The sequence below is a fragment of the Schistocerca gregaria genome, chromosome 9 (assembly GCF_023897955.1).
Source record: "Schistocerca gregaria isolate iqSchGreg1 chromosome 9, iqSchGreg1.2, whole genome shotgun sequence".
Lineage (NCBI taxonomy): Eukaryota > Metazoa > Arthropoda > Insecta > Orthoptera > Acrididae > Schistocerca > Schistocerca gregaria.
In genome coordinates this window covers 202984362-203009006 of record NC_064928.1, presented here as the reverse complement: position 1 = coordinate 203009006, position 24645 = coordinate 202984362, and the positions used below count along the sequence as shown (strand labels likewise).

General features: G+C 43.4%; 1 protein-coding gene across 2 annotated transcripts in view; it reads left to right on the top strand.

Moving 5' to 3' along the window:
• The window catches only part of LOC126291807 (uncharacterized), a 108752-nt gene extending 95106 nt beyond the window's left edge, over positions 1-13646 (top strand). Inside the window, exons 7-8 of one of the 2 annotated variants that reach the window (XM_049985504.1) lie at positions 8174-8271; positions 12975-13646. In XM_049985504.1, the coding sequence (XP_049841461.1) occupies positions 8174-8271; positions 12975-13044 (168 nt within the window). In that variant the 3' untranslated portion in view covers positions 13045-13646. Of the gene's footprint in view, positions 1-8173; positions 8328-12974 lie in introns of both variants that reach the window. The other variant, XM_049985503.1, reaches the window with a different exon arrangement.
• Positions 13647-24645: the final 10999 nt, after the last annotated feature.

The window sequence follows — 24645 nt, the reverse complement described above, 5'->3', positions numbered from 1 at the left end:
AAATGTTCCAGAGATTCGACAGGCAGTAGACCGCTCCATTCGCACCATCAACAGAACAGGCTCTGCTACCGGTACACTACGCCTTCCACATCGCTGACAACTGGTTCTACACAACGTGGGTGACTACTTTGAAGGACAGTAACAGCTGCAAACATGTAACACTTCTGTATCAGTTGCGAATAAATAATTGCCACTGTTAAAGTTCCAACCCTCGTAGATGTAGAACTAGAAAACAGCTTCCTTGTTAAAACGCTTACTACATACACTCCTGGAAATGGAAAAAAGAACACATTGACACCGGTGTGTCAGACCCACCATACTTGCTCCCGACACTGCGAGAGGGCTGTACAAGCAATGATCACACGCACGGCACAGCGGACACACCAGGGACCGCGGTGTTGGCCGTCGAATGGCGCTAGCTGCGCAGCATTTGTGCACCGCCGCCGTCAGTGTCAGCCCGTTTGCCGTGGCATACGGAGTTCCATCGCAGTCTTTAACACTGGCAGCATGCCGCGACAGCGTGGACGTGAACCGTATGTGCTGTTGACGGACTTCGAGCGAGGGCGTATAGTGGGCATGCGGGAGGCCGGGTGGACGTACCGCCGAATTGCTCAACACGTGGGGCGTGAGGTCTCCACAGTACATCGATGTTGTCGCCAGTGGTCGGCGGAAGGTGCACGTGCCCGTCGACCTGGGACCAGACTGCAGCGACGCACGGATGCACGCCAAGACCGTAGGATCCTACGCAGTGCGTAGGGGACCGCACCGCCACTTCCCAGCAAATTAGGGACACTGTTGCTCCTGGGGTATCGGCGAGGACCATTCGCAACCGTCTCCATGAAGCTGGGCTATGGTCCCGCACACCGTTAGGCCGTCTTCCGCTCACGCCCCAACATCGTGCAGCCCGCCTCCAGTGGTGTCGCGACAGGCGTGAATGGAGGGACGAATGGAGACGTGTCGTCTTCAGCGATGAGAGTCGCTTCTGCCTTGGTGCCAATGATGGTCGTATGCGTGTTTGGCGCCGTGCAGGTGAGCGCCACAATCAGGACTGCATACAACCGAGGCACACAGGGTCAACACCCGGCATCATGGTGTGGGGAGCGATCTCCTACACTGGCCGTACACCTCTGGTGATCGTCGAGGGGACACTGAATAGTGCACGGTACATCCAAACCGTCATCGAACCCATCGTTCTACCATTCCTAGACCGGCAAGGGAACTTGCTGTTCCAACAGGACAATGCACGTCCGCATGTATCCCATGCCACCCAACGTGCTCTAGAAGGTGTAAGTCAACTACTCTGGCCAGCAAGATCTCCGGATCTGTCCCCCATTGAGCATGTTTGGGACTGGATGAAGCGTCGTCTCACGCGGTCTGCAAGTCCAGCACGAACGCTGGTCCAACTGAGGCGCCAGGTGGAAATGGCATGGCAAGCCATTCCACAGGACTACATCCAGCATCTCTACGATCGTCTCCATGGGAGAATAGCAGCCTGCATTGCTGCGAAAGGTGGATATACACTGTACTAGTGGCGACATTGTGCATGCTCTGTTGCCTGTGTCTATGTGCCTGTGGTTCTGTCATTGTGATCATGTGATGTATCTGACCCCAGAAATGTGTCAATAAAGTTTCCCCTTCCTGGGACAATGAATTCACGGTGTTCTTATTTCAATTTCCAGTAGTGTATTTTTATTACATTTTTTGAACTTTTTAACTTTGAGCATTGTTACATTACTTAAACGTTATAAGTTTGAGCATTGTTAAACATCAACTAAAGACTCAACATTTATATCAAAATGTAGCCGACCGCTGCTGTAAGGATATTGCGGAGACATGGCTTAGCCACAGCCTGGGGGATGTTTCCAGAATGAGATTTTCGCTCTGCAGCGGAGTGTGCGCTGATGAGAAACTTTTAGGACTGCTAGTTCTGCAAGGTTCGCAGGAGAGCTTCTGTAACGTTTGGAAGGTAGGAGACGAGGTACGGGCAGAAGTAAAGCTGTGAGGACGGCGGGTACGTCGTGCTTGGGTAGCTGATTTGGTAAAAAAAAAAAAAAAAAAAAAAAAAAAAAAAAAGTGGGTAGAGCACTTGCCGCGAAAGGCAAAGGTCTCGAGTTCGAGTCTCAGTGCGGCACACAGTTTTTATCTGCCACGAAGTTTCATATCATCGCACACTGTTGCAGTGTGAACGAAAAGAGAATTGTAATGCGCTGTCAAACATGGATGAGCTGCAGGTGTACAATAAACAAATTTAAATGTCAAATCACATGCGTAGGTATGAATAAAGTTATCTGTGAGTATCTTGTCCAATTTATTAAGTGCTCTGATACGATGTTGTTAGAAATTTTTACTACCTCGTTGGCTAAAGAACATATTACCAGGCTAGAAGCTACGATTTATAACTGTGAAACGGATGGTGTGTGCAATACTTTGGAAGATTATCTAAATGTATCAAATGTCAACAAGTGGTATTTACAGTCACCTCCACAGTAACCTGTGTCAAATATAAATTACTGATCGCTTACAAATGAGTTGCTGCGTTGTGTTTAACACTGTTCTGCAATAAGTCTAATGTGAAAATACGAACGAAACATGTATGTACAAGCAAATTTTCTAGACAATCAACAGAAAGACCCACTGTGCCAGACAGACTTAAGCCATTCCCAATTGAAGAAATAACTCCTTTAGAAGTAGTTAATGTTGTGTACAAGGAAGAAAATAAGAAATGGAGGAAACTGGAGTCGACAAACGAAGACTGGAGTTTATGGCGGAAACAACCGTCGCAAAAAGGAAGAACATACATTGCTTCTGGGTAAAGAGCAGGCCATTGCAGAGATGCAAGCACAGCTTACAGATAACTTTAAACAGAGCGTATGGAAAATTCTGCGTACAATTCGGGAATACAAGATATTTACATTTACCGTAAACAGCATTGGGAAGTCGTCACACGTGGCTTACAAACTCCAAGACAGATGGAAGTAAACTGTTAAACAGATATTTCGTTTATTATTTTAATGCACTCACGAAATATCTGTTTAGCAGTTTACTTCCGTCTTCTCGTGGAGTTTGGACGTCTTAGGCGGTGCGCTCCACGCGGTCGCGAGTTGATGTTCTGCGACAGGTGTGATGCTTCGTGTTCATTCAAATAACTTTACTGGTGTTATCAACACATAGCGAAAACGACCGGTGGATACTAACTTCCCTTGCCATGAACGACCCCCCAGACACTGGAGAGATCATCAGTTCTGCCATTCATGAGTAATGTCCAGACTCGATGTTGACGGACGAAATGCTTCAGTACCAGCTCAGGAATACACCACTACTGGAGGAAGTATGTATGGGTGAAGACACTAACCAGGATGATGTATTGCAAGAGACCCAGTTCTACACTCCGTCGCCTACAGTCGTGCTACAGAAACCGCTAATTATCGCTGTTAGCACATAAATGAAATGGCTATTGCTGGGAGACGTCGTGCACAAACTGGAACAAAATCAGGATTAGTGGCGAACAAACTACTTGATAGCAAAATGTGGACAGAGCGAAGTTTGGAAGCAAATATTCCGAAGAGTGACTACAAAAGCGAGAGACTATCAGCAATGTTGATGTCTCACTTGGCGAGTAGGAAATATTACATGACACCCAAAGCGTTGACCCTGATGCTGACACATTCGTCAAGAACTCACCGCACGTTCTGACTGCTATTTTACATTCTGTCGCGACGGATTCAGTGGAACACAATATGGAAGACGGCCAACCAGAGGATGACCTACCTCATCTTCTCAATGAACCACTCTGCGAGGAGGGGGATTCTGCGAAAAGTATCTCCATAGGACATTAGCACAGCATACGAAAACTGCTCCCAGACTGGGCAGCATATTCTGCACTATGATTTAACTGCATCTAGAGGTGGGAAAACGGCTAATGCTCGGATTATATCACCCAGTGTGGTTCACTCATACTGACTTTCTGTTGCTGAAAATTGATTGAATTTTCCCCTGTTACAAAAATGGGAAGCCACGCGGAGAAGCCACATCATAAAGGCGAATGCAATTGTCATGAATGAGATTTTCACTTTGCAGCCGAGTGTGGGCTGATATGAAACTTCCTGGCAGATTAAAACTGTGTGCCCCAGCGAGACTCGAACGCGGGACCTTTGCCTTTCACGGGCAAGTGCTCTACCATCTGAGCTACCGAAGCACGACTCAAGTTCCATATCAGCGCACACTCCTCTGCAAAGTGAAAATCTCATTCTGGAAACATCCCCCAAGGCTGTGGCTAAGCCATGTCTCCGCAATATCCTTTCTTTCAGGAGTGCTAGTTCTGCAAGTTTCGCAGGACAGCTTCTGTAAAGTTTGGAAGGTAGGAGACGAGATATTGGCAGAAGTAAAGCTGTGCGGACCGAGCGTGAGTCGTGCTTCGGTAGCTCAAATGGTAGAGCACTTGCACGCGAAAGGCAAAGGTCCCGAGTTCGAGTCTCGGTCGGGCACACAGTTTTAATCTGCCAGGAAGTTTCAAAATTGTCATTCTTTTACAGAACTTTAGAACGCATGATTAAACACAGATTGGAATGTTGGGTGCAACATCAGAATGTTCTTCCAAACGAACAGTACGGTTTTAGGAAAGGCCTAGATCCCTTTCATGCTCTTATCGATTGTTCAATTTTTACATTGCTGATCTTCATTCACTTTTGCTAAGTAATGTCAAAGTGATACAACACGTGATGATCTCTGCCTCTACAATACATGAACCTCATGGAATATAATTCCAGCTATCTCTCGCCATGGAAAAATTTCAAGATTGGTGGCATGAGAATTCCTTGGAAATATCACCAGTCAAATCTCCAGCTACAATATACAAGTGACATAGATGGCAAGCGCCAACAACGATGTTACTGGGTCGTTTTCCTACAGCACTTGAACAAATCACCAATTATCTCGGCCCCTATATTGACCAGAAGATTACTTGATCAAAGCATCTGAAGTACTTCCTACAAAAAAGTGAAAGTCCATTAATACCACACATTCAATCAAGGTATGTTGGTGGGGTGCCTACCCAAGAGTATGTAGACTGGTCAGCCAGGACGTCATGACCACTGACTTACTATCGACATAAAGCCATCAAGGCGATAGCAGCGTCATCTGAAGAGAATAACTGCTAGTCAGACCCATGTGTGACTGATGTACAGTCAGTGAGAGTGCAGTCTGTGTGTAGAATGGGGAAGGTGCACTATATATCCGAGTTTGAATAAGAGCGGATTGTCATGGCTGGAGGCTTGGCAGAAGCATTTTGGAAACAGCACGACTGCGGTGAGTGTCTTCAACATCTGATGAAACCAAGGTGAAACCACGTCCAGATGTTGTGGGGTTGAGCAGCCACCCATCATTACAGATTTTGGATAGTCGTACGCTGGGCAGACTGGTAAAACAGGACACGCAGCGAGTTGTGGCGGATCTAACATCAGAGTTTAATGAATAGGAGAGTAAACGTATGTCTGAACAGACAGTGCATGGAACACTCCTAACGATGGGTCTCCACACTTCACGATCCGCGTACATACCAATGATGATAACACCACAACAACGACAAAATCTTAATACCACAACATTGTCAACTACAACTGATATGGGAGCATTGAAAGTTGGCACAATTTCAGAGCGATACATAGTCTGATGAATTCCGGTGCCTTCTCCATCATGCTGATGGAAGAGCGCGAAGCAGTTGTCTTCCAGGGGAACCTTGACACCTGTGCTGTGGGACAGACAAGCTGGCAGCGGCTTCGTTATCCTCTGGGGGAAGGAGGGCATTTATGTGGGCATTCATAGGTCCATAGGAGCATGTGCAAAGCACTATGACAGCTAGGGAGTATCACACAGTGGTAGAAGACCACGTACTCCCCTTCAGGACGGTCACGTTTCCCAATGGCAATCTTACCATGACTCAAAGGCCAGGATTGTGATTGAGTGGTTCGAAGAACACAGTGGCGAGTTCCAGTTGATGTGCTGGCCCTCCAGCTTGCCAGATGTGAACCCAATTGAACCCATCTGGGATGTGATTGAACATTGCCTCAGAGTTCATCGTCCCAATCTCCAGAATTTACGGGAATTAGGAGACTTCTGTGTGCTAAAGTTGTGCCAGCTTCCTCCATCGACCTACCAAGGCCTCATTGCTTCTATGCCATGATGCGTCGCCGCTGATACCCTTACCAAATGTGGACTTACCGGCTATTAGGTAGGTGGTCATAATGTTGTGGGTGATCAGCTTACGACTTTGTATCATATGCTAATCCAGCCATATATGGACTGCGGTTTCATTTTCTACAGTTTGGCCATTCATTCTGCTCTACAAATGCTTGGCAGATGCCAATACAAAGCCATCAGGTACAGCTTGGGTGCTCTGCAGTAAACCCCTACGAATCTCTTCTTGTCGAAGCTAATGACCCCTTGGTAGAATTCAGAATAAAATACATTGGATCTCTGCTCAAATGTGCATAATTTTGGCAAAATAATTTGTTTTCGAAAATTTGGATGTTGGCAGAGAAACGCTTTACTGGTAGATACTGGTTTATAAAGAAACTTTAATCACTCATGGCTAAGCCATGTCTCCGCAATATCCTTTCTTCCAGGAGTGCTTGTTGTGCAAGGTCTGCAGGAGAGCTTCTGCGACGTTTGGAAGGTAGGATACCAGGTACTGGCGGAATTAAAACTGTGAGGACGGGGCGTGAGTCGTGCTTGGGTACCTCAGTTGGTAGAGCACTTGCCCGCAAAAGACGAAGGACCCGAATTCGAGTCTCGGTCCGGTACACAGTTTTAATCTGTCAGGAACTTTCACTCTTTTACGATGTTTCACCACTGTGTCAATAAATCACTGTGTCACACCATCCATGTTGCATGACACATTATAAGAATCTGATAACAGATTTAGGCATTCAACTGGCTACACAACACATGGAAGTTAATATGATACCGCAACTGTTAAAAAACTTTTTAAGTGGTTGGGAACATGCACACCATCTCTACACAGTGATGCAGATGGCGTTGAAAGGATAAATTACGTCGAACAGATAGAACATAATGCCTACTTCGAGCTCCCTCCAGAAACCTCAGTACTTACAGCGGAGCTCGCCGCAATTCTAGAGGCTCACAAATTTGCTGGTGTCCTAGCTACAGACTCACAATCACCATTACTCCTCATATAGAGCCATTTCATCAATGACGCAAAAAATTAATTTATGTACCAAATCACAGACTGTACTGTAGCATTACCGTGTCATAACAAGAAAATCACTATGCTGTGGATAATGTGATGCCATGGTATAAGGGGCAATGAAACTCTTAATGCTCATGGTAAGAGTGCCATCCACCACAGGACAAAGGCGTACAAACATGGTTCTTATTCAGACCTGGTGCAAGATGTGTGGCAGCAGATCAGAACCTTACAGAACCCGAGCACCAGCAAATAGGAATGTATTATGCAGCTATATTACCTGATACGAATATGACCGTGGTAATCCAGTGCTGTGTAACACACTTCGTTTCTGGTTATCATATCCCGCCTTGACTTTAACTATGGACGGTTGTGGCTGCGCCTCTGTCTACTTTACCTCGCTGAGTCTCCCCTGTGTGGCTGTGGCGTGGAGAAGGGCGCCATGTTGGGTAATAAATTATCCTAATTAAGTGAGAGATAAGGATAACAGTGACTGGGGATAGTAGCAACCCTCTTAGATTGTCTTATTGTGCCGTAAATTATCCTCATAGGAATACCAGGATAACAGATTATCCTAAGTGGGTAATATATCAGGAATAAGAATAACTGTCACAAATAAAGCCTCTTATTTATCCCCTATCCCACAGGATAACAGTGCACCATTAATATGGAAGATAATTGAGGTGTAGTAGTGTGGAAGGGGAGCGCAAGAGAAGAATGGGAGCGGGTTGAGGGACACAAATTGTTGAAGAAATAAGGATGACTCACTGTAAATCACTGGACCAGAATCAGCGTAGCATCCACTTACAGTATCCGATTTTGGTAAGAATCACGTTTCATTAGTTTTGTTCAAATGACTTATCAGTGTATCTCAGGTGAGCTTATTTTCATGATGAGCTACCACCAAAACATGCATTAAATTAAGAAATCAGATCTGTACTTCTAATGTCAGTTTCTTTTTATACATTTCAGGGAAGCTCTGCCATGCTCTTACCATGGTTGATTGTAAAAGCCCTGACGGACGTAGCAGTGATTGTAATAGCTGTTATCGCCTGGTCTGCTGTTTTTTGGTATGAACGTCCTTCCGCCGCCATTACTATATTTTTTATGTGCGTCATCTACTTGTGTAAGTATACTATTATACTGACTGGTGCAGAAGACGCTCAGCTCTAGCTACAGCTATTCATGTTCGTGTTTAATTATTGCCTATGGTGCTGCAAACATCCAAATAATCCATTTTCACAATGCACTCAATACTAATTCAATCTCTTTATTTACACAAATTTTATTTCCTAACTAGCTGAGCATTTATTCCAATCTACCATCAGTCCATCTCCTCCATCAGCGCTCTCTGTCCATCTCATCCTTCACTCCCTGTCTGACCATTTCCCCCAAACCCTCTTTGTTTCTATCTGCCCCAGCCCTCTCCTGCCCATCTCTCTGTCCTACTCCACTTTCCCCATCTCTCTGTCAATCTCCCCTCTCCCATCTGTCCATCTTCTCCTGCCCCTTATGGCCCTCTGCTCCCTCTTCTGTTCATCTAATCCTCCCCCTCTAAATCCATCTGGCCTCCCTCTTGCTTTGCCCATCTCTTCTTCCCACTCCCTATATTCATCACCCTCCTCTACTTTCCTTCTGTCCACCTCTCACTCAGCCCTCTCTGTCTCCTCCTCTTTCCTTTCTCTGTCCATCTCTTCCTAGACCTTACTCTGTCCAACACCCCTTTTTTGCCATTTTTCTACCTCTGTTCCTCTCTCTTCTATCTATCCATCTCCTCCCCTCCCTATTTTTACCCATCTTCTCCTCCCCTCTACTATCTCCATGTTACAATTTTTGCCCCAGTTGGAGGTTGGTTGTTCTTGCCCTTCTAGTATTTCTTTCCACACTGTTACCAATACGTGACCAAATTTGATTTAAATCGATCAGGGGTTGAGGATGAGCTTTTTACCGTTGCTTTTCTCGTGCACACGTACGCCAAATATATATTACATATATTTAACATATTTCGCATGTGGTTTGCACATATTTTTAACCTGTATTATTAGCGAATTTCGCCTTGCAGTTTCATTTTGGTGCAGTTCAATGTTTATGACGTTGTCTATTCTGAAATGTGCTGTAAAATGTTATAATTTTGCAGGCACATGTAGTGGTATATGTGGCAAATGTCTGCGAAATGTGTTGTGAATAGAGTCTGCAGTAAGAAAAGAATAAATAAAAACGTTATGTTGTATCTACTAAACCGAGGCCCACGAGAAAGATAGGCTGTGATGCGTACGTCACAGCACAGCAACTATTTCAGACCAGTTTAATAATTATTTAATTATTTAATGCACGTTTAAATGCATACAAGTTCTCTATAGCAAATGGGGAGGCTAAGGCCTTTAGTGGGTACCTTTCTATTGACGACTTGATTTCCTACGGGTCCTTCAAGGAGCTGAGTGTTCGCAAAGTATGGCGGACAAGACGACTAGTTTGATGTCACAAGTTTGTTGCAGACCCGTATTTCTCATGGATCCCGTTCTGAACTTTTGCCGTACAGTGATATACAATGAATATTGTCTGTAAAATGGGTTACGAATGCAGTTAGATGTAAAGAAGTAGTAAATTATAACGTCATGTTTCTTGCAGCAGTTTTACTCCATGAAAGTGTACTAAGCGATAAAGTGTTTTTCTTTCATCATTTGGTGGCAGTTTCCAGCAAAGGGAAAGTTTCCTTAAAATTGGAAATAATGTTTATCAAGTTTATTGGAAGTATATTAATGCATTCATTCTAAAATACTAGATGAATAAAGTATTGGTATTTGCGCGTTGATAGGTAGGTAATTTTAACCCCACAGTGGTCTGTATACGAAGTTTGGTGGAAACCAATCCAGTAGTTAACGTGGAGATGTGGAACTCACATGCAACACTAACTAATATTAACTTTACTACAGCTGAAATGAATATTTATGAAAAAGGGTTAAAGTACAATGTAGCACCAGTCATGAACGGTAGTGCATAAAAAACATTGTTGCTTTTGTAACATACAAATAGCTCTAGACATTCATAAGTGCAATTAACGAGAAATTATCATTAGACAAATCTATTGCCCTGAAAGCAGGTAAGAAGGCTAGTGCAGTCAATATAAATGAGAATGATTATGTTAGTAAGGTAAAACGCTTTATTACTACTAATAGTATTACTAAATAAAATAGAGGTCCTACCAATAGAGTTAATGCTTTAATCAGCAAAGCTTTAAAAAGTGTAATTCCATCCTTTCATAGAGGGAGGTTAATGAATGTTTGGTTGTGAACTCACGAACACCCGCACTCCATGCTCAACCTCCTTAAGATCAGATATACCACACATCCTGTAGTGAATTACATTAATAGTCCTGCATGCAGAATTAGTAAGAAACCTCATTCCCTAATTAAAAAAAATATTACACTTTTCAAACAGGCTATGAAGTTCAAAATGCCACTGATGCAGGGTTACCCAGATTAAAGATATACCTACATCTAGAGAAGGAAAATTTATACGATTTGATGTATTAAATATACTCACCAGTGTTCTAATAATATACATTATAAAAAGAACTTACTCAAACACAAAAAATAGAAATAGCCGAAATTGAGAAAACTATTTAGTTGTTGCAACTGACCTTATCTTTCTATTATTTTAAATTCCAAGATGAGATATATTCACACGAGATGGTGTTGCAATGGCAGTTGTATTGTTAACAGACTGGCAGATATTTTTATAAGTCGTACACATTTTTTGTCTAGCCATCACCAAACGTCTCACCATCACGTCGCAAAGGAGCATTATGACTCAGTACCACACAAGACCAGAGCAAGTAAATGGCATTCTCCACCAGGATTTTAACTACCTCTCGTCATGCCCTCCCACAGTGCTACACCACCATCCACTGAAGAACCTACGCAATATCCTTTTCCATCCCTACTCCACACCTGATCGCAGGTCTTTGCCTCATCGCTCCTGTCCCTGTAATAGACCAAGATACAATATCTAGTCTGTGCATTTTCCCATTACCGCCTACTCTGGTCTGGTCATAAGCATCACTTATCTCATAAAAGGCAGGGCTAGCTGTGAATGCACTCATGTGGTCTACAAGCTCAGCTGCAATCACTGTGCTGCATTCTACGTGGGCATGACAACCAACAAGCTGTCTGTCCACATGAAGGGCAACCTGTGTTCAAGAAACCGCTGGATCACCCAGCTGCTGAGTACACTGCGCAACATAACGTTCCTCACTTCGGCGACTGCTTCATAGCCTGTGCCAGCTGGTCCTCCCTGCCATCTTTTCTGAAATGCACATGTAGAGACTCTCCCTGTTTTCCCATAATCTCACTGGCCTGAACTTTCGTTGGTCATTATCCTTCATCCACCTATCCCCTTCCTGTCGTCACTCTGGCGTTATCTAGACTTCTATTCCACCACTGCAACCTCCGTTTTCTTCTCTGTTTTTCCACTCCCCTTTCTCCCTCTATCTAACCTCCTTTCTGCAACCGCCTGCTTTACGCCTCCCCGCCACATCCTTGTGTGCTCCCATAAGCAGCACCTTAGTGTCCTGCACCCCTACCCTGCCATCCCTCCCCCTCCCCACATCAGGCTCCTCCTTACCCTCGCCACCCAGATGTTTCTCCCATCATGCACAGATGATCGCATTCTCGCCTCAGCTGCTAGACACAACGGTCATGTGCCTGTGAGTTGTGCGTGTGTGTGTGTGTGTGGGGGGGGGGGGGGGGGGGGAGGGTTGTGTGTCATCTGCTTCTTCAGAAGACCACCTTTTAACTGACAGCTTACTTGTTTAGCAGTCTTCTTGCCATGCCTTTCTGCAACTCACCATCTCCATTACATGGTGAGTAGCAGTCTTTGCTTTTATAATGTTTTCATTATTCTATTCTGGATTTTCCGTTGTTTGATTTAAAAAGTTATCAATAGACACAGTACAAAATGCAGAGCCTCCAGATAATTAAAACTACGTGAAGTGAGGCCTTATTAGTCATACCTTGTAAAATGAACGGAATTGTTGAATCAGGATTTGCAAATCCCTGTAACCATGCTATTAAACAGACTGCTGTGTATGAACCTCCATACATACTTCCCACAGTAACTGCAAAGCTGGACTACGTGTGTAACTCTTGCTGCCGGCCGTTGTGACCGAGCGGTTCTAGGTGCTTCAGTCTGGAACCGCACTGGTGCTACGGTCGCAGGTTCGAATGCTTCCTCGAGCATGGATGCGTGTGATGTCCTTAGGTTACTCCTAAGCCTAGAGGACTGATGACTTCAGATGTTATGTCCCATAGTCCTTCGAGAAATTTGATCCATTTTTGTAACTCTTTCTGAGCTGTCAGTAGGAAGTAAACAGTAGTTACGTAGTACAACTGAAGAGGCAATGGCCTCTTCAAAAGTAGCAGTTTTCTTTCTAATGCAGTTGAATAAATATAGCTATCATAAGCATGAATAACATGAATAACATTAAATAGTATAGCAAAACAGTACAGTTAATACAGCATATGGGTTAAATTCCTACGATTTGTCTTTGTGTTAAGGTATCCCTGAAGGTGCTGCTACCTGATAGGATGTGCACAACGTAACTGATGTATGATTTGACATTCTGCTGTACGGTACAGTGTATTTCTGGTTAAACAAAACCTTTCATTTTATCATATATGGCGCTTCTGTTTCATTTCTCAGTAATACCTCATTTCATTTGAATTGTTTAACATCTGCCTACAGCCTCTGTGTATTTCTCACTTTTCTCTACCAGTGCCCAACGTGTTCTTCCTGCGAGTCGTGTACAGCTACTACTGGACGCTCCGAAAGAAACAAGAATCTGACAGGCTGGTACCTGATAGTGTGAATGTATAGATGTGAAGCAGGATTGTCACTGTTGGCAGTTTGAATCAACATTAATTCTGTGGAACATTTAGCTCATGAAACCGCTTCGGACATCCGTCAATGTTGAAGGAAGAAAGGTTGTCATTATTATTTATTGATCTTGACAGGGAATCTTGTATCCAGGTACTATAGTTACTACGAACAGTGTCTGCGCTTTATACCTCCGACTGAACTTACTGCTTCTGTTTTCATAAACGGAGCATTTCATAAATAATTCGAGAGACTACTGAAGTGTACAAGAACTTATTTTTCAGTGTTTCGCAAGGAACTTTTTATATATAACCTTCAACTGTTGAATCTAGCAAAGCATAGTTCAGTATTTGCTATTCAATGTGGTTGGATAAAAGATACATATTTATTTTCATTATGTGCATTTCCGCCATTGAATTTCAATTTTTGTAACTCAATGATCTTCATCCCATGTTGTGTAATCTGTAAGTAAAAAATAAGACTATTTTACTGTATGATGTTGTTAACTGAAGAATAATGGTTAAATGTATTTTCATTGAAATTATTAAATGAAAATGTTCTATTCCGCTAATCTGCTAATTTCCTTCTATAATTAAGTCTCTGTCATGAAATTACTGATTTTTGTAAGTAATTAGCAGTCATCTGTCAGACAGTAGAACAGAAGGAACTGACAAACAATTACGGTGTTTGCACAATATAAGCTATTTTATCTTCAAGTTAATAGTACTGTACCTCAATAATAAAACCAGTCAAGCACCTATTAGAAATTTTTAAAAAAATTCTGTGTATAGTCATCTGGTGTAAGAAGTAGATTAAAGAATGTTACGTTATTCAGTTAATTCACACATTATTTGCAAGGGAAGAAATTATAAGGTTTGATCAAGGATCTTCTATTGCTCTTGTTGTATGTATCTTGGCTGAACTTGGTTTAACTTTGAACCATGAAAAATAATATTTGGTAAATGGGGTACACCAACAATAAAGTCAGCAGTTCTTTATGCGAAAACGAGGAGGTTGAACTAATTCTAGTGTAAGAGAGTTGCCTAGTTTTGGTACATATAAATGAATAAAATAACACAGGCAGTTCTTCAGTAAGGCGCAACATAATCACTGTGCAAAATAAAGAATTTCGAATTATTAATATTAAAAGAAATACAAGGCTAACAATTCCCTTTACTGGCCAAAACCCCACGCGTTTGACATAAGTAGAGCATCATCAGGCTATCTCGTGCGATGTGGGTCGCCACACACAACAGCGCAGAGTAAGACCACCCTCACGAAACTTTAAATATAGCCACGGAACCAACTGCCGCGGACACGTTTACAATTTTGTGAGAGTGGTCTTACTCCGCACTGTTATGTGTGATGACCCACATCGCACGTGATAACCTGATGATGCTACAAGCGGGTAAAAAGCGTTGTTTCTCAGCCAATAAGAGCATTCTCCAACACACGACTGTCCTCTAATATTTATCACAACAGAAGGTTGCTGCAGCACCTCACCACAACGGATTCGAATAAATTTTAAGATTTAAAATTACTTATGGCGTTTTAGCTCTGCTGGAGAGGTAAACTGACGATGAATAGAAGTTCTTCAATTTGCTCGAAATACCGTAAGTTACCGGAATAACTGGCCTGGTGTCTTATTTTCGTGACCGTGTCAACATCGAATTTCAAGTGTACCAGTTTTGTTCGCACCAACAAATCCGACTTCGTAAACTAAATAGCAGGCAGGTTCTAATAAATTACTACAGTTCTCTTAGTGGGACAGCCGTGATGATGGCCGCACACTCGCCTTCTTATAATCAGTCTCACAGATACTTCCACAGTACAACCGATCTATAACATACCAAGAGTATTCATGGTACAAAATAAAACAAAACCACACTTCTGTAACAATAATGAGTGATTATTCTGACTTAAAGAAACCTACATCGATACATGTGTCTTAAAAGATTGTGGTTATCAGGAGAAAAAATGAAGAGGGAAGTAACAACCGAAGTGCGTCAAAAAAAGACGGATATTGTTTTACAGCGACAACATTTTCTAAACTAATTACTTCACACTTTAAGCATTATGAACTGCATGTCTCTTATACATGTGTCTATTCTTCATCACATATAACACATTTGTAGTCAGACTATTATATTTGCTCTACAATACTCACCTATATGTTTGTTTAAGTCTAACAAATGACTCACCACACAATTAGGGTTTGGTGTAATTTTTTCTCGACAACACACTTTAAAATAATGTATATATTTCAGATTCACATATACATAGAAGAAGGCAAAACAATCTACACTACCCAATAGTAACTCTGAATTTACGTTATAAAAGACTAAGGTAGACAGGCATAGTACTCTTTTATAATCAGCTTCTGAAAATAAAAAATAAAATTTCTGGTACTCTGCAGAAACGTTAAGATGGAGATTAATGTGATTTATACCATACACTTAATTGTGCATAAAAAGTGAGTTCCGGAACAGAGATAAGCAGTCAGTTAATAGCATACAGATGGAAACACTGTGGAATGTTCCAGATACAATCAGGGGGGAACAGATGCTTACTGGTTCTGAAGGTGTATCAGATAACTAAGTGTTCTTAAAAAAACCAAAGGTAAATGGATGAACCCTGTGAATGACCATGACTTTCGTTTAGTGGAGTGGAGAGAAGTGTCATACGCAAGTCAGACTTTGTCAGAAAAGATGAAAATATAAAATAGAAGCTGGTGGAAGGTTCTCGTCTGCTGCTTCTTCAAACAGAAGGAACGATGTATGAGTGCTATTTGAATTGCACAATTCACAGCATAACATTTTAAGATACTGGGATATGTAAACGGGCAGAATACGGCGCTCGGTCGGCAACACCTATATAAGACAACAAGTGTCTGGCGAGTTGTTATATCGGTTACTGCTGCTACAATGGCAAGTTATGAAGATCTGAGTGAGTTTGAGCGTGGTGTTATAGTCGGCACACGAGCGATGGGACACAGCACCTCAGAGGTCGCGATGAAGTGGGGCTTTCCCCGTACGACCAAATTCACGAGAGTACCGTAAATATCAGGAATCCGCTAAAACATAAAATCACCGACACTGCTGCGGCCGGAAACAGATCCTTCAAGATGGGACCAACGACGTGTAAAGATAATCGTTCAGCGTGACAGAAGACCAACCCATCCGCAAATTGCTGCAGATTTCAGTGCTGGACCATCAACACGTGTCAGTGTGAGAACCATTCAACGAAACATTACCGATCTGGGCTTTCGGAACGAAAAGCCCACTCCTGTACCCTTGATGACTACATGCGTCGCCTGGGCCCGTCAACACTTACGTTGGAATGTTGATAACTGGAAACGTGTTGCCTGATCTGACAAGTCTAGTTTAAAATTGTGTAGAGAGGGTGGACGTGTACGGGTATGGAGACAACCTCATGATTCCATGGGCTCTGCATGTCAGCACGTGACTGTTCTAGCTGGTGGAGGCCCTATAATGGTGTGGGACGTGTGCAGTTGGAGTGATGTGGGAGCCCTAGATATGACGCTGACAGGTGACACGGACGTAAGCGTCCTGTCTGATCACTTGCATCTATTCATGTCCATTGTGCATTCAGACGAACAGTTGTCCAGCAGGACAATGCGACCTCGAGAATTACTACAGAGTGACTCCAGGAACACTCTTCTGAGATTAAACACTTCCGCTGGCCACCAAAATCCCCAGACATAAACATTATTGAGCATATCTGGGATGCCTTGCCACGTGCTGTTCAGAAGAGATCTCCATCGGCTCGTAGTCTCACGGATTTATGGACAGCCATGAAGGACTCATGGTGTCAGTTCCCTCCAGCACTACTTCAGACATCAGTCGACTCCATGCCACGTCGAGTTGAGGTACTTATGCACACTCGCGGGAGCCGTGCACGTTATTAGGCAGGTGTTCTTTGGGTCTTCAGTGTATTAAACACGTAACTCAACAAAAAAGTACTTATTACCAACTGTATGTACTTGTCAGTTACTTGCATGCGACTGTTTTTCTGCAATGAGCCTTGAATACTTCCTACTCCTGATGTTGATCAGATTGTTGAAATGGTGGCTGTTCTATCTTTTTTGAAAATTTTCTAGCCATTTATGGGGGACTTATTTCCGTAATGTAGTTTCACACTGCAATGGAGTGGGCATCTTCCTGTTGACTGCAGCAGTTTGTTGGTTCGGGACTTAAGCCGCGCTCCTTTGCTTTTCGCCGGCAAGTGCTCACTCACCTACCTATCCAAGTACCTGCCCAAAGAGCCTGGATCCTGCCAGTACCTTTCTGTCTTGACTCGTGCTTCGCTATTTCAGGTGGTTGAACATTCACCTGTGAAAGCTGGAGATAAGGAGATATTCGAACTATGCACTTTCCCGAGTTTTTACTCACTGTTGACATCGTCATATAATGAAATGGTTTAACACAGCTCACAAGTCGAATAATGCGATAAACGACTATTATTATAACTTCAACTATAGCCTACCACCGTCATACCTTAGCAAAAGATCTTGCTTAAAACCCAAGGAAATTCTGGTCTTACATGAAATCGCTAAGCGGATCTAATGCCTCCATGCAGTCACTCACTGATCAGTTTGGCCTGCAACGGAAGACAGCAAAACGAAAGCTGAAATTTTAAATTTAGCATTTGAGAAATGTTTCACGCAGGAGGATCGTACAAACATACAGCCGTTTGAGTCTCGTACAGATTCCCGTATGGAGGACATAGTGATAGACATCCCTGGGATTGTGAAGCAGCTGAATGGGTTGAAAATAAATAAATCGCCAGGTCCTGATGGGATTCCAATTCGGTTTTACAGAGAGTACTCTACTGCATTTGCTCCTTACTTAGCTTGCATTTATCGCGAATCTCTTGCCAACGTAAGGTCCCAAGCGACTGGAAAATACGCAGATGACGCCTATATATAAGAAGGGTAGAAGGACGGATCCTCAAAATTACAGATCAATATCCTTAACATCAGTTTGTTGCAGGATTCTCGAACATATGCCCAGTTCGAATATAATGAATTTCCTTGAGACAGATAAGTTGCTGTCCATGCACCAGCACGGCTTTAGAAAGCATCGCTCCTGCGCAACTCGCCCTTTTTTCATATGATATCTTGCGAACCATGGATGAAGGGTATCAGACGGATGCCATATTCCTTGACTTCCGGAAAGCATTTGACTCGGTGCCCCACTGCCGACTCCTAACTAAGGTATGAGCATATGGGATTGCTGAGTGGCTCGAAGACTTCTTAAGTAATAGAACCAAGTACGTTGTCCTCGATGGTGAGTGTTCATCGGAGGTGAGGGTATCATCTGGAGTGCCCCAGGGAAGTGTGGTAGGTCCGCTGTTGTTTTCTATCTACATAAAATTCATTAATTTGCTTTGGTGTTTTTAGTATTCCTGTTACCGTTCTGTTTTCTTCACTTATTTACCGAAAACTGGTAACATTAGTTGCACTGGAAATGTTTTATAATGTTTTTTCTGCTGTTATGTGAGCTTAAAATAAACTTCTCGTGTAAATAAAATGTTGAAAAGAATTATACGTCGCGCGTGTCTTACTCTCGCTGCGGACAAGAACACGATAACGAGACCGCAAGTACAACACACGCGGCTTGCGGCTATAGTGTCCGTATTGCTTTACAGAACAGTTCATGTTGCAGTATTACTACTTTGAACACATGTAGGCAGACGTGGGTCTGTCCCCACTTCTCAAATAAAACTCTAATAGTGGAACAGTAGCAATAGCAAATACCATCATTAGACAAGAGAAATATGCAGTTTTATTAGATGCGCTAAAAGTAATTTGTAGACATTGCTCTGAAACCTGCATTATTAGGAAGAGTACTTGTTTTATTAAGGTGAGCTTTGGATTTCAGAAAGAAACAGCCACTTTTCTTAAGAGAAGCAGACTATTATCTTCCATACACTTTCTTGGTTACATAGACTTCAGATGGCTGTCTACATTGCCCCCTTACTTTGTGTAAGAACGGCAAACGTTTCTAGCTTGGAGAGTATAGAAAGCTAAATAATTACTTACTAGCTATAAGGGAAAAGTTACTTGACATGTACTATAATACAAAACATAAATCACTTAAGAATCAGCTAGCAAAGATTCACATGGGTTTCAGTATTAAACCTGATTTTCATCATCCATATTTTAAACGACATTTCAGTTATAAATACTGCTGTGTGTTACATAACTACATCTAAAGAAAGAGACACATATCCAGTATTCTTCTCACCACTCTGAAACACCATTAAAACCGTCAGATCTTGTGTGATGCTGTCCAAGGGCGGATTAGAGGGGAGGGGGCGGCATGGGGGGCACGTGCCTCCCTCCCTCCCTCCCCCCCCCCCCTCCGCCTGACAGAGAGACAGAGAGAGAGAGAGAGAGAGAGAGAGAGAGAGAGAGGGCGAAGGCAGCGACAGCGAATGTCGGCATAATCAAAATTTTTACTTACGAGCAGTATGTAACTGTGAGTTTAAAAATGGCAGAAAGCCTGAAATTAATGGAACGTATGACTTGTTGTGTTATGTCTTCTTGTTTTTCTTTTTTTGTTAGAAATCACAATAAAAGTACAATAAAACATGACGTCGTTTATCATTTTGTGACTGCTTAGCTGATAAGCCAGCTATTGCGTTAAATCTCTTAATCTGTGAAAAATCTGTACATTTCTAGGCCTGCGTTCTGGTTCACACATTCAATTATTTTCGGTAAGTATTTGATCTCTCGGGGTTCTTTTCCTAGGTAGTAGGATACGGTACTGCCACGAGTTACTACTACAAACTCTTGCTTGAAGCTGCACGTTTCGATTTTCCATTATCGTCAGGCTTCCACCAGTCAGTATATTGTTGTTCCATGTGCCTTGACCTTTCGCCAAAGTTCTGTTGTTGTCAAATAGCACCGTATGTGGTGTTTGGCGTTTTCATTGGGAGACAGTGTATTTCAGTCATGATACAGAACTTCACTTATTGTTGAAAGGGACAGTGAGTAATCAATAGGGCACTTATATCATAAATGTAAGTAACTCGTCAGTCACTTTTTCACGGCAAAATGACTAAATCTAATTTGATGAAGTTTGTTTCGCAGATAGCTTAAACGCTGAGAAAGAACTTGAGCTGCTTAAAAAAAATTAAATCACTGGACAGTGGCGACAATAGCGATAGTAGTGAATCAAGGCTGTAAAATCTTTGTTGACAGTGCACTCTCTCACTGTACATGGAGCAAACGATAAGAGCTACGCCAGACTGGAAAGTCCATGAGAGCGTATGCTTAGCTTTTACGGTTCACTACGAGGGTTGCCCAGAAAGTAATGCACCGCATTTTTTTCATCAACAGTTCTTTATTGAACATAATGAGAACTACACACACGACAGAATGGTGTTTTACCCACACATCCCATTTTCCCTCGTAATCTCCATCCCGTTCTATGGCCTTCCTCGCCTTTGATGGTCTCCCCGACCGCTGCAAATCGTGGAGCTCAGCGTTCTAATGACCTCACCCCCCGTGTCCAGCGACTAACTATACTTCTGTCGACAGCAGATGCTCCATAGACTTTGCACAAGCTTTTGTCAATATTCCCCATAGTTTCTTTCTCTGGAGTGAGAAATGCAATGACGGCAAGTTTTTTGTAACGTAAATCGCCTACAGACGTCGTTTTGACACTGTCCTGAAGCTAGGCTATCTGTACAAAGTGACAGAAGCTTAGCGCGCTCACTCAGGAGACTTTAAGTAATACATATGTCACGTTTCCCACTAGTAGCTTTGTTTTCGGCTGTGAAAAAAAATGCGGTGCGTTACTTTCTGGGCAACCCTCGTACAATAATTTTCGTCTTTTTATAGCCTAGCGAGTTCGACAGAGTTAAAAACCGTGACTGTGGGTAAACCATAAAAGTGTGCTCCCTGCCGCCTTTGGATAAGCAGCTGCAGCAACAAGTCGTATACCCCTAGCTTACTTATTTGTTACATAGTTCAATTCTTAATTTCTTTGCGTGTTTTTGGGTACTTGCATTGTTAAATCGCGCTTTAGTGTTTACTTCGTAGATTCTTACTTAAATTGCGTGTGAGTTTCGTATAGGAGGTGTAGTTTCGACTTTTAGTTACTGTAATCGTAAATTCAGGCAGATTGTAGCGCAGTCGTTAGGCATTTGTACAGGTTAGTTAATACATTCTTTGCGTGTTTCCCTTGCGTTATCTAGGCACGGACTCGTGTTTCAGTAACTGTTGTTAAACATCGATTAGAATGGACAGGGACTGCGATTGCTGTGTTCGGATGAGGGCTGAGTTGGCATCCCTTCGCTCACACTTGCAAGAGGCGCTGACTTCGGTCGCGCAGCTTGAGGCTGTTGCCATTGGGCACCACTGTGGGGAGCCGGACTTGGGTATCACGGGGATGTCAACCTCGTCCCGTCTGTCCCCAGATCGGTCTGCCGCTGTGGTTGCCCCGGTTGCTGCCCGCAGTGGGGATGAGCCCTCGCCTGTGGTTGATTGGGAGGTCGTTCCAAGGCGTGGCAGGCAGCGAAAGGCGTCCCCGGAGGCTGATCAGAAAGCCTCCCCAGTGCGTCTGACAAACAGGTCTCAGGCACTGTCTCTGGCTGAACCAGATGCAGCTGCCTGCCCTGTTTCAGTCGATGATTCTCAGCCTTCAAGGTCCGGCCAGTCACAGAGGGTGGGTTTATTGGTAGTTGGGAGCTCCAATGTTAGGCGCGTAATGGGGCCCCTTAGGGATATGGCGGCTAAGGAGGGGAAGAAAGCCAGTGTGCACTCCGTGTGCATTCCGGATGGAGTCATTCCTCATGTGGAAAAGGGTCCTTCCGGATGCCATGAAGAACACAGGGTGCAGCCAGCTGCAGGTGGTGGCACATGTCGGCACTAATGACGTGTGTCGCTTTGGATCTGAGGAAATTCCCTCTGGATTCCAGCGACTATATGGTTTGGTGAAAGCTGCCGGTCTTGCTTACGAGATGAAGGCAGAGCTCACCATCTGCAGCATCGTTGACAGAACCGACTGCGGACCTTTGGTGCAGAGCCGGGTGGAGGGTCTGAATCAGAGGCTTAGACGGTTTTGCGACCGTGTTGGCTGCAGATTACTTGACTTGCGCCATAGGGTGGTGGGGTTTCGGGTTCCGCTGAATAGGTCAGGAGTCCACTACACTCAGTTGGCTGCTACACGGGTAGCGGAGGCTGTGTGACGTGGACTGGGCAGTTTTTTAGGTTAGAAGGCCTTAGGAAAGTGCGGGGTGGGCTGAAATCTCAAAGGGTGCATGGCAAATACAGGAGGTGCTTGGATCAAGTAACAGTCGTAATTTTAGTTGTAAATTGTTGTAGCTGTGCTGGGAAAGTCCCTGAGCTTCAAGCGCTAATAGAAAGCACAGAATCTGAAATCTGTACAGAAAGCTGGCTAAAGCCTGAAATAAGTTCTGCAGAAATTTTTACGAAGTCTCAGACGGTGTTCAGGAGAGATAGATTAGGCAGAATTGGTGGTGGAGTGTTTGTGTCTGTCAGTAGTGGTTTATCTTGTAGTGAAGTCGAAGTAGATACCCCGTGCGAATTGGTATAGGTGGAGGCTATACTTAACAGCCGAACTAAGTTAATAACTGGCTCCTTCTACCGGTCCCCAGACTCCGATGATATAGTTGCTGAACAGCTCAGAGAAAATTTGAGTCTCGTAACAAATAAATACCCCACTCATACGGTTATAGTTGGTGGGGACTTCAACCTTCCCTCGATATGTTGGCAAAAATACTTTTTCAAAACCAGTGGTAGGCAGAAAACATATTCGGAGATTGTCCTAAATGCTTTCTCCGAAAATTATTTCGAGCACTTAGTCCACGAACCCACGCGAATTTTAAATGGTTGCGAAAACACACTTGACCTCTCAGCCACAAACTATCCAGAGCTGATAGAGAGCATCATGACTGATACAGGGATTAGTGATCACAAGGTCGTTGTAGCTAGGCTCAATACCGTTTCTTCCAAACCCACCAGAAACAAACGCAAAATAATTGTATTTAAAACAGCGGATAAAGTGTCACTAGAAGCCTTCTTAAGAGACAATCTCCATTCCTTCCGAACTGACTACACAAATGTAGACGAGATGTAGCTCAAATTCAAAGATATAGTAGCAACAGCAATTGAGAGATTCATACCTCGTAGATTGGTAAGAGATGGAACTGATCCCCCGTGGTACACAAAACAGGTCCGAACGCTGTTGCAGAGGCAACGGAAAAAGCATGCGAAGTTCAGAAGAACGTGAAATCCCGAAGATTGGCTAAAATTTACAGACCCGCGAAATTTGGCACAGACTACAATGCGAGATGCCTTTAATAGGTTCCACAACGAAACATTGTCTCGAAATTTGGTAGAAAAACCGAAGAAATCCTTTTCGTATGTAAAGTACACAAGCGGCAAGACGCAGTCAATACCTTCACTGCGTAGTGACGATGGTACTGTTACCGACGACTGTGCCGCTAAAGCAGAGTTATTGAACGCAGTTTTCCAAAATTCCTTCACCAGCGAAGACGAATGGAATAGTCCAGAATTTGAAACACGAACTTCTGCTAGCATGTGTTTCTTAGAAGTAGTTACCTTAGGGGTTGCGAAGCAACTCAAATCGCTTGATACGGGCACGTCTTCAGGTCCATATTGTATACCAATTAGGTTCCTTTGAGATTATGCTGATACAATAGCTCCCTACTTAGCAAGCCTATACAACCGCTCGCTCACCGATTGATCTGTACCTACAGATTGGAAAATTTCGCAGGTCGCACCAGTGTTTAAGAAGGGTATTAGGTGTAATCCATCGAACTACCGACCTATATCATTGACGTCGGTTTGCAGCAGGGTTTTGGAGCAAATACTGTATTCAGACATTATGAATCACCTCGAAGGGAACGATCTATTGATACGTAATCAGCATGGTTTCAGAAAACATCGTTCTTGTGCAACGCAGCTAGCTCTTTATTCGCACGAATTAATGGCCGCTATCGACAGTGGATCTCAAGATGATTCCGTATTTCTAGATTTCCGGAAAGCTTTTGACACCATTCCTCACAAGCGACTTCAAATCAAGCTGCGGGTCTATGGGGTATCATCTCAGTTGTGCGACTGGATTCGTGATTTCCTGTCAGGAAGGTCGCAGTTCGTAGTAATAGACGGCAAATCATCGAGTAAAACTGAAGTGATATCAGAAGTTCCCCAGGGAAGCGTCCTAGCACCTCTGCTGTTCCTGATCTATATAAATGACCTGGGTGACAATCTGAGCAGTTCTCTTAGGTTGTTCGCAGATGATGCTGTAATTTACCGTCTAGTAAGGTCATCCGAAGACCAGTATCAGTTGCAAAGCGATTTAGAAAAGATTGCTGTATGGTGTGTCAGGTGGCAGTTGACGCTAAATAACGAAAAGTGTGAGGTGATCCACATGAGATCCAAAAGAAGTACATTGGAATTCGATTACTCGATAAATAGTACAATTCTCAAGGCTGTCAATTCAACTAAGTACCTGGGTGTTAAAATTACGAAAACTTCAGCTGGAAACACAACA